Source organism: Falco biarmicus, chromosome 3, assembly GCF_023638135.1.
Source record: "Falco biarmicus isolate bFalBia1 chromosome 3, bFalBia1.pri, whole genome shotgun sequence".
Taxonomy (NCBI): Eukaryota; Metazoa; Chordata; class Aves; order Falconiformes; family Falconidae; genus Falco; species Falco biarmicus.
Window position 1 is genome coordinate 29,077,159 of NC_079290.1, and position 12,069 is coordinate 29,089,227.

General features: G+C 35.0%; 1 protein-coding gene across 8 annotated transcripts in view; it reads right to left on the reverse strand.

Moving 5' to 3' along the window:
• The window catches only part of VPS13B (vacuolar protein sorting 13 homolog B), a 477,114-nt gene that overhangs the window by 186,453 nt on the left and 278,592 nt on the right, over window positions 1-12,069 (reverse strand). For 7 of the 8 annotated variants that reach the window (XM_056333224.1, XM_056333225.1, XM_056333222.1 and 4 more), the window contains 2 exons: window positions 10,351-10,759; window positions 4,557-4,668 (listed from right to left, as the gene is read on the reverse strand). In XM_056333224.1, the coding sequence (XP_056189199.1) occupies window positions 4,557-4,668; window positions 10,351-10,759 (521 nt within the window). Of the gene's footprint in view, window positions 1-4,556; window positions 4,669-10,350; window positions 10,760-12,069 lie in introns of those variants that run through there. The other variant, XR_008820995.1, reaches the window with a different exon arrangement.

Below are 12,069 nucleotides of genomic sequence, written 5' to 3' on the forward strand. Positions count from 1 at the left end.
TGGATTTTTTTAACAGAATCAGCCACATAACTGCTTGTAGCACTCTCCACATAAAACCATATATTTATGTTTTTAGAGAAGTGCTCACTGCTAATAAACTGTAACTGATGTCCTCCAAAGTGATCAGAGCATTGCTACAAACACAACTGAAAAGTCTCTGTGCAGCTGGCATGCAGTTTAGTTCTTAATTTCATTACACTACTACTGTAGCAGAAGCATATCTTTGATGTTAGGTACCAAAGGTCCATAGATGAAGAGTTTTATGAAGATCTTGAGGAAAAAAACTTCAGCTGGAATTTTTATCTTACTAGACACCACAGCACCAAACAAGAGTGAGCCCAGGACTGAGAAATGCAATTTTTTTTGCCTCCAGAGAGATCACTGTTTTTTCCTGTAGTTACAGCATTTATAAAAAGTCCCTCCAATGTAATTTCTCGGATACCAAATAACTGGCTTTCACTCCATCAGGGCATTAACATGATTTCCCTGTCTCAGCGCTCTTCCTCACCAAAACTGCTAGACCTTTCTTTGTTTTGTCAAATGTATTTGACCATTCATTTGGCCACTTCACAAGTTCTAACATACACATGCTGTTCATACACAGCATGACTACACAAGGCAAGAAATGACCACATCATCTTGTTTTTCTGCAGCCTGCTAAGTCGTTTCCGAGCAGCAGCTCCCCCAATCCCAAGTTCAATATGATCAGGTAGCTAAACCCCCCAAAAATGTGGCGCTCTCCTTCACTGTGTAGGAGAAACTTCATTTACTCTGACTATCTGACTCCTCCAGTTTTAACTAACTGCTTTCCCCCCCTCTTTAGCCAGGCTAGGTACCTGCCTCACTTGCATCCTTATGCAAAAACACCTTTATTTTGTGCCCTGTCCCAAGTTCTTCTGGTATCTACAAGAGTTCTCCACAGAACCAGCAATTTCTTGATGGGAACATACAATTCTGGTCATATTTGTTGAAGACAAACACACCTTAGCTGGGGTTTAAGAATCAGAAATTCAGAAGAAATCCTAAAAACAAACTAACCAACTCCTAGGATTTAGTAGAAAAAAAAATGAAAAGGAAAAATTGTCTCTTACTGTGACCAGCTAAAAATGTGAAATTTCAGGAGCCATATATTTACTGTAATGGTACACGCATCTTTGTTTATTATGTGTATCAACAGTCAAAACTAAATTAATCCATTTTCTACTAGAGGGAATAGTTATTTTAAAACTAATTTTTATATGGTATAAGAAAACTGAAGTTACTATGTCAATACATTCCTTTCCAACTTCCAATAATCACCTGAAAAAAATATTTGTGCCCAAACTTTTGGGACATATTGTTTTTCCAGTATTCTATTTTCAGTTTAGTTCCCTCTACAAGTTAAGTAAACCAAGACACAGATGGAGCCACTTCAGCTTACAGGCAAGAAGCGCCCCAGTTTATTTAGTATGCAGCCATACAAGATTTACCTTTCATGCACTGGCATTCTGTTAATGATATATGAGCATATTCAGTTTTTAACATATAAATTTATGGGACAAATTTAAAAGATATTTGGGGATTCTATTCAGCCTTTAGCCAAGAAAAAGTTTCTCTGCCTTTCCTAAAAGAACAGTTTCTAAATGAGAAGCAAAAATTCTTCTTTCTCATGAAACACTACAAAAGTGACATTAATTGCATGTGGTTGTAGTTCAGACCTAAACAGAAGACTGTTTAAACCAAAGTGACACCACAAATTAAGTTTGTATCCCCACTCCAGAAACACTGCAAAGACAGTGGTTCAGACAACAATTTATTTTCTTTTATTCTATTAAAAGCAGCAGCGGCGAATTACAGGAGAAGAGAGGGTGGAAAAGACCAGAAGATGACATGTTGGGATTATTAGAATGCTGTAGCAGCTAATTCTTCAGTAATCAACAGGCTGCTATAATTACTTTTTTTTTTCTAGAGCCTCTCACGCTGGATATTGTACTACTTGTACCTCTGTTGATATTTACTGGGAAATCTTTCACCAAAATACATGAGCTACACATTGTGTGGGTTTGCTCATTTTACTACTTGATTTTTAAGCATTCTGTATTAGCTCCAGTTACACATTTTTGCTATCTAGTACCATCTACTGTGGGCAGGTTGAAAAGGGTAAGTATTGAGTTACAAAAAAAATTGTCATATTTGGAGAAATAAATACTAACATCAGGCTCGTGTTAAAAATATCCCACTGTTGGTTTTTCTTCCTTGAATACAGACTGTGTCTCCTACCCTAACAATACAAAAACCTTTGTATTGTCTTATTTTCTGAAGAAAAATTGACAAATGGTAAAGTTCACTCCACTGGTCTAACAGCAGTGACTGCCATGTAAGAAAATGAATGGCTATCTCCAACCATGCTTCTGTAACTACAGTATGTTCTGGATCAAAGAATATGTTTTAGAAAATGCATCTACTTCAACTCCAAACTGGAATCTTGATATTTTTAATTAAAAAATATTTCTTTATATTGCTCAAAAGCATTGAGGCTTGCTTAAACAGATCAAAATAGCAACCCTCTTCCCAAAACCAAACGACCACCCACGACCAACTTCAATATTGTCTCATAAAATGCTGCAAAGTAACTTGACACTCTGCCCCGACGTTATTTTAAAAACACTAAAGCTAGTATAACTGGATGATTAAAGGAACAAAGATAAGACTGAGTCATATGACAGCTGCTGAGAAATTAGAAGAATGGTCATTGAAGCAGTTAGAGGAAATTACTGAAAATGGCAGACATTTCTCAGAAAAAGACACAGGAGGCATGAGGTTGTGAGACTGGTTACAAAGAAACCAGTAACAGTCAGATGAGAGATGTCTGTGGCCCACTGCTTATTTCTACCTTACTCATTTGCTGTCTTGATTTCTAAAGGAGGACTGGACCATATTGTAACTGTATAAAACTATGAAAACCAAATATAGACTGCACAAACCTAGTCTGGGACATTTATGTATATAAGACCCAGAAACCCATAATGCAAAAAGACAACAGAATCTTTAAGCAATTGAGTGACTTCTGGTTTGAAAAGCACAGAATTTCTGTATTTCAGGTAAAGCCACAGATGCAAAGATACGAGACTCAAACACATAAACTGGCAGAGCTTCATTGATTTTAGATTTAAATTGCATCCTTTCTGTTGCTTACTCACTGACTTATGGCATGCATACGAGGAACATTGCATAGTTCCCCTAGGTGACAGAAACGACCTTATGGAAGCTGGTACTTGCAGCTTCCACTCTACCATAAGGGATTTTTCTGATATATTTTTGGTTGCTGTGAGAAGAGCAGAATCTACATTTGGTTCTATAACTCTCCAAGAGTCTCCTTGGACAAAGAGGGCAGAAGCAGGAAGAGCCTATGCAAACATTGGAAATATCTCTTTTATCTGTGGGTGCACTGAGAGTTGGATGAGGCCCTGTCATCCAAAGCGATTGCTGGTGCCAGGCTGCAAGGTTTCATCCACGAAAACCCCATCATACAATAGATACCATGCTCATTTTAAAAAAAATAAAATAAATTATAAACTACTATAACTAAACATACAACCAAACCCACTAATTTAAATGTTTCCACATGGAAATATAAAGAAAAAGACTCTCTAACAACTTCTAAGTGATCAGAAGTGAAACTGGAGATATTTCATGGTCTCCTAAAAATCCCAGTCTTGACAAAAAGTAAAACTTGCTGTCATTTTCTAGGCAGTAAATGTTTTACTGCTGGGAAAAGATTTTGATGTTTGTAATTTCTATTGAAGAGCACTATGAAGTAGTTAAAAATATTTCCACATCTGAAAAACAGACCAACGGGAAGTATAAGACACTTGTTCATCTGTATTTCTGTGACTTTTCTCACTTGGTATTATTTGCAACCATACTTTCATGTCTGGCAACAGTGCCAACTCTACTAAGGATCATATATTACTTTTATCATGTTGATTACATATGTTCACCAGTTTTGCTGCCTATATATGATTAGTGTGGTTTGCACATACTTAGTGACACAATCCAGAGCATGACATTTTCACAGAAAATGTGTTTACTGGCAAAGAGGTCCTTAGAAGTTTGCCTTCTTTTCAGCTTTGATCTACATGACATCAGGAAACCTACAGTTTGAATATATGTTTACCATTTATATTATTAAGATCTATCTCCTTCACACTATATGGCTACTGAGCACTTTGGTAGTCGCAAAAAATTTCCTTTCCTCTTAGGTGAACTTAGTAGTAGCTGAATAAAAAAAAGCCTCTTAAAATGTTCTCATCTGTGAGCTTAAGCTTTATAATGACTTGACATTTAAATTCTGTTATTCATCAGCACTTCACAGAAGAACTTGATTTGTCTAAATGGATTTGAAAGCCCACAAGTGAAGAAAATCAGAAAAACCTGCTTTTGAATATCAAAAGATTGTATGTGAAAAGTATTTTTACAGGCTGCACGTACCAGTTTTATTGATCAATTAACTTCTCCCAAAAATGAATTTTTCTGAGACCATATATTAAAACCCAACCCCTTCCCCCAACACTTACTGATAAATGTCTTTTCTGAGCACAGCTCTACTAAGGGGGTTGTCAGCCTGAGGAGCCATAGAGACAGATCCAATCTTGAGAACCAAAGTGTCTTCTTTAATTGCTGGATTAGCTGTAGTTAGGAGAACAGAAAATATGTTTGATTAGAAGTCAAATGCACATAGCAGAAATGCTGAAAACCTATTTCTTATAAAAATCTAAATAAGAATGTCTCCTAAGGATTCAGTTCTGCTCAGGAGCAACAACTAGTGCAAAAAAAAAAAAGCCATGAAATTAATAGCATTGTTGTGATACCTAAGACAAAGCTACTGTCATTTAATTTCCCCACAGAGTTTTATCACGCAACTAAATCCTGGTCTGTGATTTCTCATTTTCTCTGATGCTTTTTTTTTTTTTTCTGTTCAAAATTATGTTAATCCCACAGACTACTTTGTGATCTGTCTGTTTGTCCAATAATTATCTGCTGATATATTAGCATGTAACACACTCTGAATCATACACCCTTTTTAATATGGGCCTAGGTCCTTTAGATGTAAAACACTACAGGATATTACGATGTAATCATCCTAGAAGCATTTGGTATGGGTTGCAACACACATGAAAAGTTCAAACACAAGGAATGAAACAAGAGAATCTGAAAACTGACACATATACAAAGTACAAGATGTAGTACTGGACAGTAAATTTCACATCAATAAAAAAATTATTCCAAGAAGAAAAAATTCCATTTTCTACTTCATCTCTATCATATTCAAATTTCACCCACATGTACAAATTCTTAGTTTTAAAAGCAGTAGTCATACTAGAAAACCAAAAAGTTCTGCCCAGAAAACACCAGCATTTCTTGTAGCAAACAAAGTGTGTAAATTTTCCTTACAGGAAAAGACTGAGTCTACTGCATCTCCTTCTCAGCAGACACAGACATACAGAAAGCATTTGGATAAGTTTCTGCTCAGAAGACTGCATCGTAACTAGGAAGGCCCCTGAGAACATGTGATGCAAGGTCAAAGAGTTCATCATCTGAAGTGAAATGGTCCACTGCAACACCAGCGTGACACATAACAAGGACGGAACAACATCACACTCACTCCCATGCCCAAGGAAATTCTGCAAGACTCTCATATCTGAGTTCTGAAAACAAAACGATAGTAGCAGAACATAGTTTAAATATTCCACTGAAGAGTGAAATTCCTGGTGTGGAAAGAATTAGCAAAAACTATGAGCTTAAAAAATGGCTTCTTCAGACCTGTTAATGTATCTGTGAATAAGACACCATGCTTTGCAGCTATACATACACATCTGTATATTTTTAAACAGATATATGAAATCACATAATTCACAGAAATTTTAATAAAATACTTTGAAACAACTGTAGGGAATGCTGCAGTAAACATGCAGCAGAATGGTAACACAAGTTCCAACACACAACTAAATCACAACAGAAGAGATTTACGTAAAAGAATATCATCTACTTAAAAAGCAAAGTCAAATTCTTTAGATCCCCAAAGCAGAGCAAAACCATATACAGATGGTTTGGTTGCCAGAACTAAGGTAGAAAAGTTAAGCTGACAACAAAGTCTTGTTTGTGACTAAATCAGAAACCATCTCTTCAACTTTTACATCAAAAAACACATAAGGCATTGTACCAAGTATTAGAATTGCTGCCACTGTACATTTAACATATTGGATTTTTTTTCCTGATACTCACATAAGAACTAGGAGCAAAGGTATTAAATATACTTCAAATTGTAATTGCATCTTAATTAGGTGGAAAATGCCTTAATCTGAGAAGTGGTTCTTAATAAAATATATCTTAGGCTAAGAATTTTAGTTTTTCTCTCACACACTGCAAAGCAAAATAAACACAGGACTACTCATCACAGTCTCTATTATGTAAGCATTTTAGGATTTTTTTTTCAAGGCTGGACATGGTTCTTTTGTGTACAGCTTCCTGTAGGTCAAGAAATTAAGTCAATCTCAGAAAGCACTACAGGAATTAATATTTTCAGCTGGTTTCTAATGAGTGGTAATCTGAGTCATGACTTAGGATGATGAATTCATATCTCCATTCAGTAACTGATGAATGATGTCTTAGCTTTTCAAAACGTATGAATGATGTAGTAAACATAACCACAGTCATTATAAATATATTACAAAAATGGGGGTGGGGGGGGGTGGGGGTGGGGGTGGAAGTTCTATGCTACACAACATAAGTACAATCTTGGAAAACCTTACATAACCAAGCATAATAATGTTCAGAATCTCACTTGGTTTAACCCACTCATCTCAGTCGTCTCTTTGCTGAGCTAAAAACATTATGCTCTTTTAAACCTTCCTGGTAAGGCTTCTTCTTCAGCACTTTATTAACGTTTGTGGTGCTCTTCTGTACCCTCTCCACTTTTACCAACACCCATTTTTTATAACAGAAAGCAAATTGGACATGATATTCAATTATCTGCCACATACAGAAATACAGTTACCTTCCTTATTTCATTTCACTTATGTCCACTGTGACCCTTAAACTGTTTTCACCCACTGTTTCCCAGGAGAGCCTCTCCGGTCCTGAATAAATACTCTGCATAAATTGTTTCCCTGATATTTAACATGAGCTTTAAAAGATTCAGTATATTTTCAACAAGCAGTGATATAAGCAGTGATCCAGATGCATGGCCTATAGAGTCCTTAACATTATTTTCTTCTGGAAATACTTTGCAACATACGTTGATGCTAGCAGCAATGGTTTTATACTTACTTTCAGATTATTAAATACCAATTCCACTTATTATTCCCAACTGACAACTTGGTTTTGTCGTTTTTTTAGACTTCTACTTGGCCATTTTTAATTCATTTAACATTTCCACAGATATTGTATGGGGATGTATTTAAATTTGAATACCAAGAGACACAATGTCAAACTCCTTACAAAATTCTAGAGCGTATCAAAACTTTGCTAACATTTTATCAGCTAAGAATTGAAACCATAATAAAGAATGGAAGTCAGATGTGTTTAACAAGATTAATTTTCCATAAAACCATGTTTATTATCATGTAACAAATATGTAATTCTCCATTAACTGAATCCTGTAGTTGATTTTTTCCTTTATGTTCTCTGAGGGAGACTAATAAAAGCACCTGTCTTCATTTTATTTTAAAATCACACTTTTCATTTTACTAAATATACCTCCAGCTGTCTAAAACCTGCTCTTCCAAGGCGTGTTAAAAATTAGCCTCAGCAGACTAAGATCCCTGAGCACAAGTTACTCTTGATTTGAAACTGTTTAATAGTAAGCAAGGAGGATGTTACAGACCATATGTTATGACAAACTTCAAAGTAGAGAGTCATGCTCATGTGACAAGAATATATCACTTCTACAAATGCAGGACATACGTTTATTCAGTATGCTGCCTTTTCTTTTTCACTATCAACAAATTTATCATGTCCTTTCTACTGATTCCTGGTGTTTTGCTCCTAGTACACACTAAAAAAAAGTTCTATTGTCCTCAACCAGCCAGATGTGGATTTTCCCTGTCTTCACCACTTCTTATCAGTTTTTTGCAATTCACATTTTTTATTTATAGTGTTCTGCTATGCAGTAATTCTTGTTTCTATTTGTTATATATTGCTTTTATATATCTAGTTGTCTTTACTTCTTCACTAAGTGTGGGCTGTTGGCCAGAGCTTGAGACACACCTGATATATTAACAAATAAACTCTGAGGGAAAGCAGTATTGCTTATTGTCTAGGATAAAATACTGTCCTGAAGTCCACCAGAAAAACAAATGTTCATCTGGTGCTGCTGCAAAACCCATGAAACTAAAATGTTATAAAATTGTGTGAGTATATGTGTGCATGCATGTGTGTAAATTCCTCAGGGGAAAATCCATGATTTTGATTATTTCACAGTGTTTATGTACCACAGTTCACTGTGCAAGTTTACTTTTGGATTGCAACAATATAGAACAGATTTGCTTTTTATTTTTTTTTAACTTGACACAAAGTCACAATTACATGTGCTTTTTTTTGGGAGGATAGTTTTCATAGCTATCAGTAGGTACAAGGTATGCACAGCAGATGACTGAATAGATGAAAAACTGAGGTAATTGTTCTACTTTTACTGCAGTGATAATGCAAATATTATTAGATTAAAAATCTCTCTTAATCAATGAATGAGGTCTTATGGGGGCATAATTCCACAACATATAACTTTTCTGACCTTGCACAACAGTAACACGGGTTATATTCAACTCTTACTCCTTATTACTGTTTCTAATTTCTATTGTTCTTGAAGACAATAAGCGGTAGAAGAGAGAAGCAATTTATTTTACATTTCAGAACAGATGAGTTTGGGAAAATCTGGGGTGAAAGAAGAAATGAACAAGGATGGTACTGATTTTCATAGTGCTAATATTTTAGAATTTTCCAGTGGAGGAGATTAGCTAGGTTTCTTATTCATTTAGTAAAGCTAATCTTTAGCATTACTCTTTAAAAGCATACATAATTTTTCTTCCTACATCCATGTTTAACCATGGCAATTCTGTTCTTTGCATACATTTTCAAGCAAGGGATAGCAACAAGACAAAGTTCTTTATAATTTCTGTATCATTTCTTTTTTATGAAGTATGCAGCTACAGAGCAATAAAAACACTTTTTTAAAAAAAAAAATATTTCCTTGACAGCATGCCCTAGAACTCCCTTCCAACTAGGATCATAATTCTTTCTTGCCAACATAGCCAGTCTAATTTTATCTTACTGTGTTTTCAGCATTCCCAGTTGGAAAATTGTAGAGGATGCTGGCAAAAAAACAATCTATGTAAATTCTCACTGTCTGCACTTCTCACAATTAGGTTATGAGAAAAATCTTAAGACTATACTCTTAGGATTATATTTGTGCTATCACACATCATGGTAAAAAAACCTCCATACCTATAGGACTTATGTAATCATATCATGATACCACTAAAACACTTTTTTTTTTTTTTTTTAATTTCTAGAAGAATTGTTGGTAATGGAAATTATCACATTTCTACTAGCTATTACATGGTGTAATTTTAATGTCAGCATCTTTTTACTTACATATAATGTCTGTAAAAGGGGTGTAAATGTATTTTACATATTAAAGGAAAACAATTTCTTACCGAAAAAAAAAGATTATCCATAGTTCAATTGGCTACTTACTGTTGTCTGAAAGAACAGCTTATGCTATCCACACCTCTAAATATCTGAAAGCCTGTTACATAAACAAGTCTGAACAGCTTCAACTAAGACTTGCTAAATAAATTACAAACTGTATCATCTGTTAGGCATCAATCACAAAGTACATTTTAATAATGTTCTTCAAACTCAACTGGAATATCTACCTGCTTTGCTATTGCACCATTTTCTAGGTGCTAATTTCTACAACAGCTAAGGTTTCCTGCTTACGCTCCATTGCTGGAACAGGCATCTACGGAACACTGAACTGGTATCAGCACAATTAGAGTTGACACAAGAATAACCACGGCAGAATTGGGTAAAGTTCTCTTTCCACAATTCTTGACCTTTTTTTTTTTTTTTTTTTTTTTTTTTTAATAACCACATTTTAAATGCAAGCTTTATAGATACCGGGAAAGTAAAGGTCAAATAAGTACCTAAAACCAACTTTCCAGCAGATCTGCAGAGACATAGCATAAATGTGAGATTTTCCTATCTCTGACCCTTAAAACTGAAGGCCATAGCAATGGCCAGCAATTTAACTAAGTTGCAGGATTCATCTACAATAATGAACAGAAAAATCTCTACCATAAAATACTGTACCTTCTGTAGTATGATGATCTTCCTCATTTTTGGGAAAGAAGACTCTTATTACACCAGTGTTGATATAAATCAATGGCAAGTTGCGGGAAGTTAGAGCATGAGTCCTCATAGGTTGGCCTGGTGATTTTCTTTTCTCCTTTTGGCTCCTTGACAACCTGGCTTGAAAAATACTTGCAATCGCATTAAGCAAAGGAAAACAGAGGACCACATCAAAGGCTTGAGCAGAGAGAAGGATCTCATGAAGAAAGTGAGGAGAACCATCAGTGTGACCTTCTGATAGCTTATGGAATGTTCTTCGCTCATTTCTTGATATCAGTTTATGCCGGACGTTTTTTGTCACAGCTTTGGTGTAAGTGAGAGAAAGAAATCCATGCTGTTGGTGTGAGCCATCTAAAAGTTTTGCAGTTGTCTGTTTCAAGGGGAAAAAAAAGAAGAAATAAACTGCTGTAAAAATGTATGCATATAACATCCATCAACTACCATATTTTCTGTTAGTTAGGATGTTTATGGTTCTGTATTGTCTAATAGCCTTCCACTGCCTCTGAACAACAGAAAAAAATTCTTTTGTTTTCTTGAATGGACAATTTGCCCATAGTATGTCCATACTTCCGTGTATTGTGTCAGTTAAAAAACCATGAATTGCTGAACATTTTCTCTTTTCTGACTACTTATATTGTATGAAATTAAAATCCAATCAGCCAAAAAACCCCCGATGTATTCAAGAGTCTAAATTTACCAAAATTTTCCAATGACATTTCACAGAGTTATATATTTTGATTTCTTCTTCACTTTATAGACATTTTCAAAGTAGACTTAACTCCCTTGCATTGTTCCCTCTGTATGTGCAGACATCATAGGTGCTAAAATAATGCCTGGGTGCTAAGATAGCTTCACTCCATCTAAACATGGGTGTATAAACCACCCATAGTCAGCTATATAAGAATTGGGCTGATTTTGCCCTATCACCTCTGAGTATTTAAAGAGAATAGCTGTACCACGTGCTAAAGCATGTCAGTTAAATAAAGATACATTGCACTGTACTTTAGAAATAGCAGATTCTTCCACTTTGGACAGATTTCCTAGCTAAAGATAATCACATGCTTCACTCCCAGAAGATGTATAGTACAGTTCTCATGTTATCTTTGAAAGTCTTTCAGTCATACATTTTTAGTGAGTGAAAAATGTAAAAACAGTAACCAGGAGAACCATTATTTTAACAGTGTAATAAACACGTTGACAGAATTCTGTAAGATTGTTTAAATATTAGCTTTAATCATACAAGCACAAATAAAAGCAACTACATTTTGCAAGTAGTTGCTTCTTTCAGCATCTTAAAATTGATTAAAAACAATTTAATGTAATTAAAACCTTACTAACAGAAGAACAACTCTTTCTAAATAAACAGGATATATGGCCTAAATGCTGAAAAACTGGAAGCTGTTATGACTAAGTGAATTAAAACATATAAGTTAACTTCCTATAGGAACTGAAACAAACAGAGTAAGAGAAAGTATTATCAATCAATATTCATGATTAAAGTAAATCAGAACACACAGAACTTCCACTAACATAAAACGATTCTATAATGCCATACATTTGTGAAAATAAAGAGCCCAATATCATAACATATAAAGTCTTCCAAGGATAAACAAGCAAGAAAAGAAGGGGTTAAATATCTCACACTGAGATATTCTGAATCAGCAAGCTATGTTCCAACCA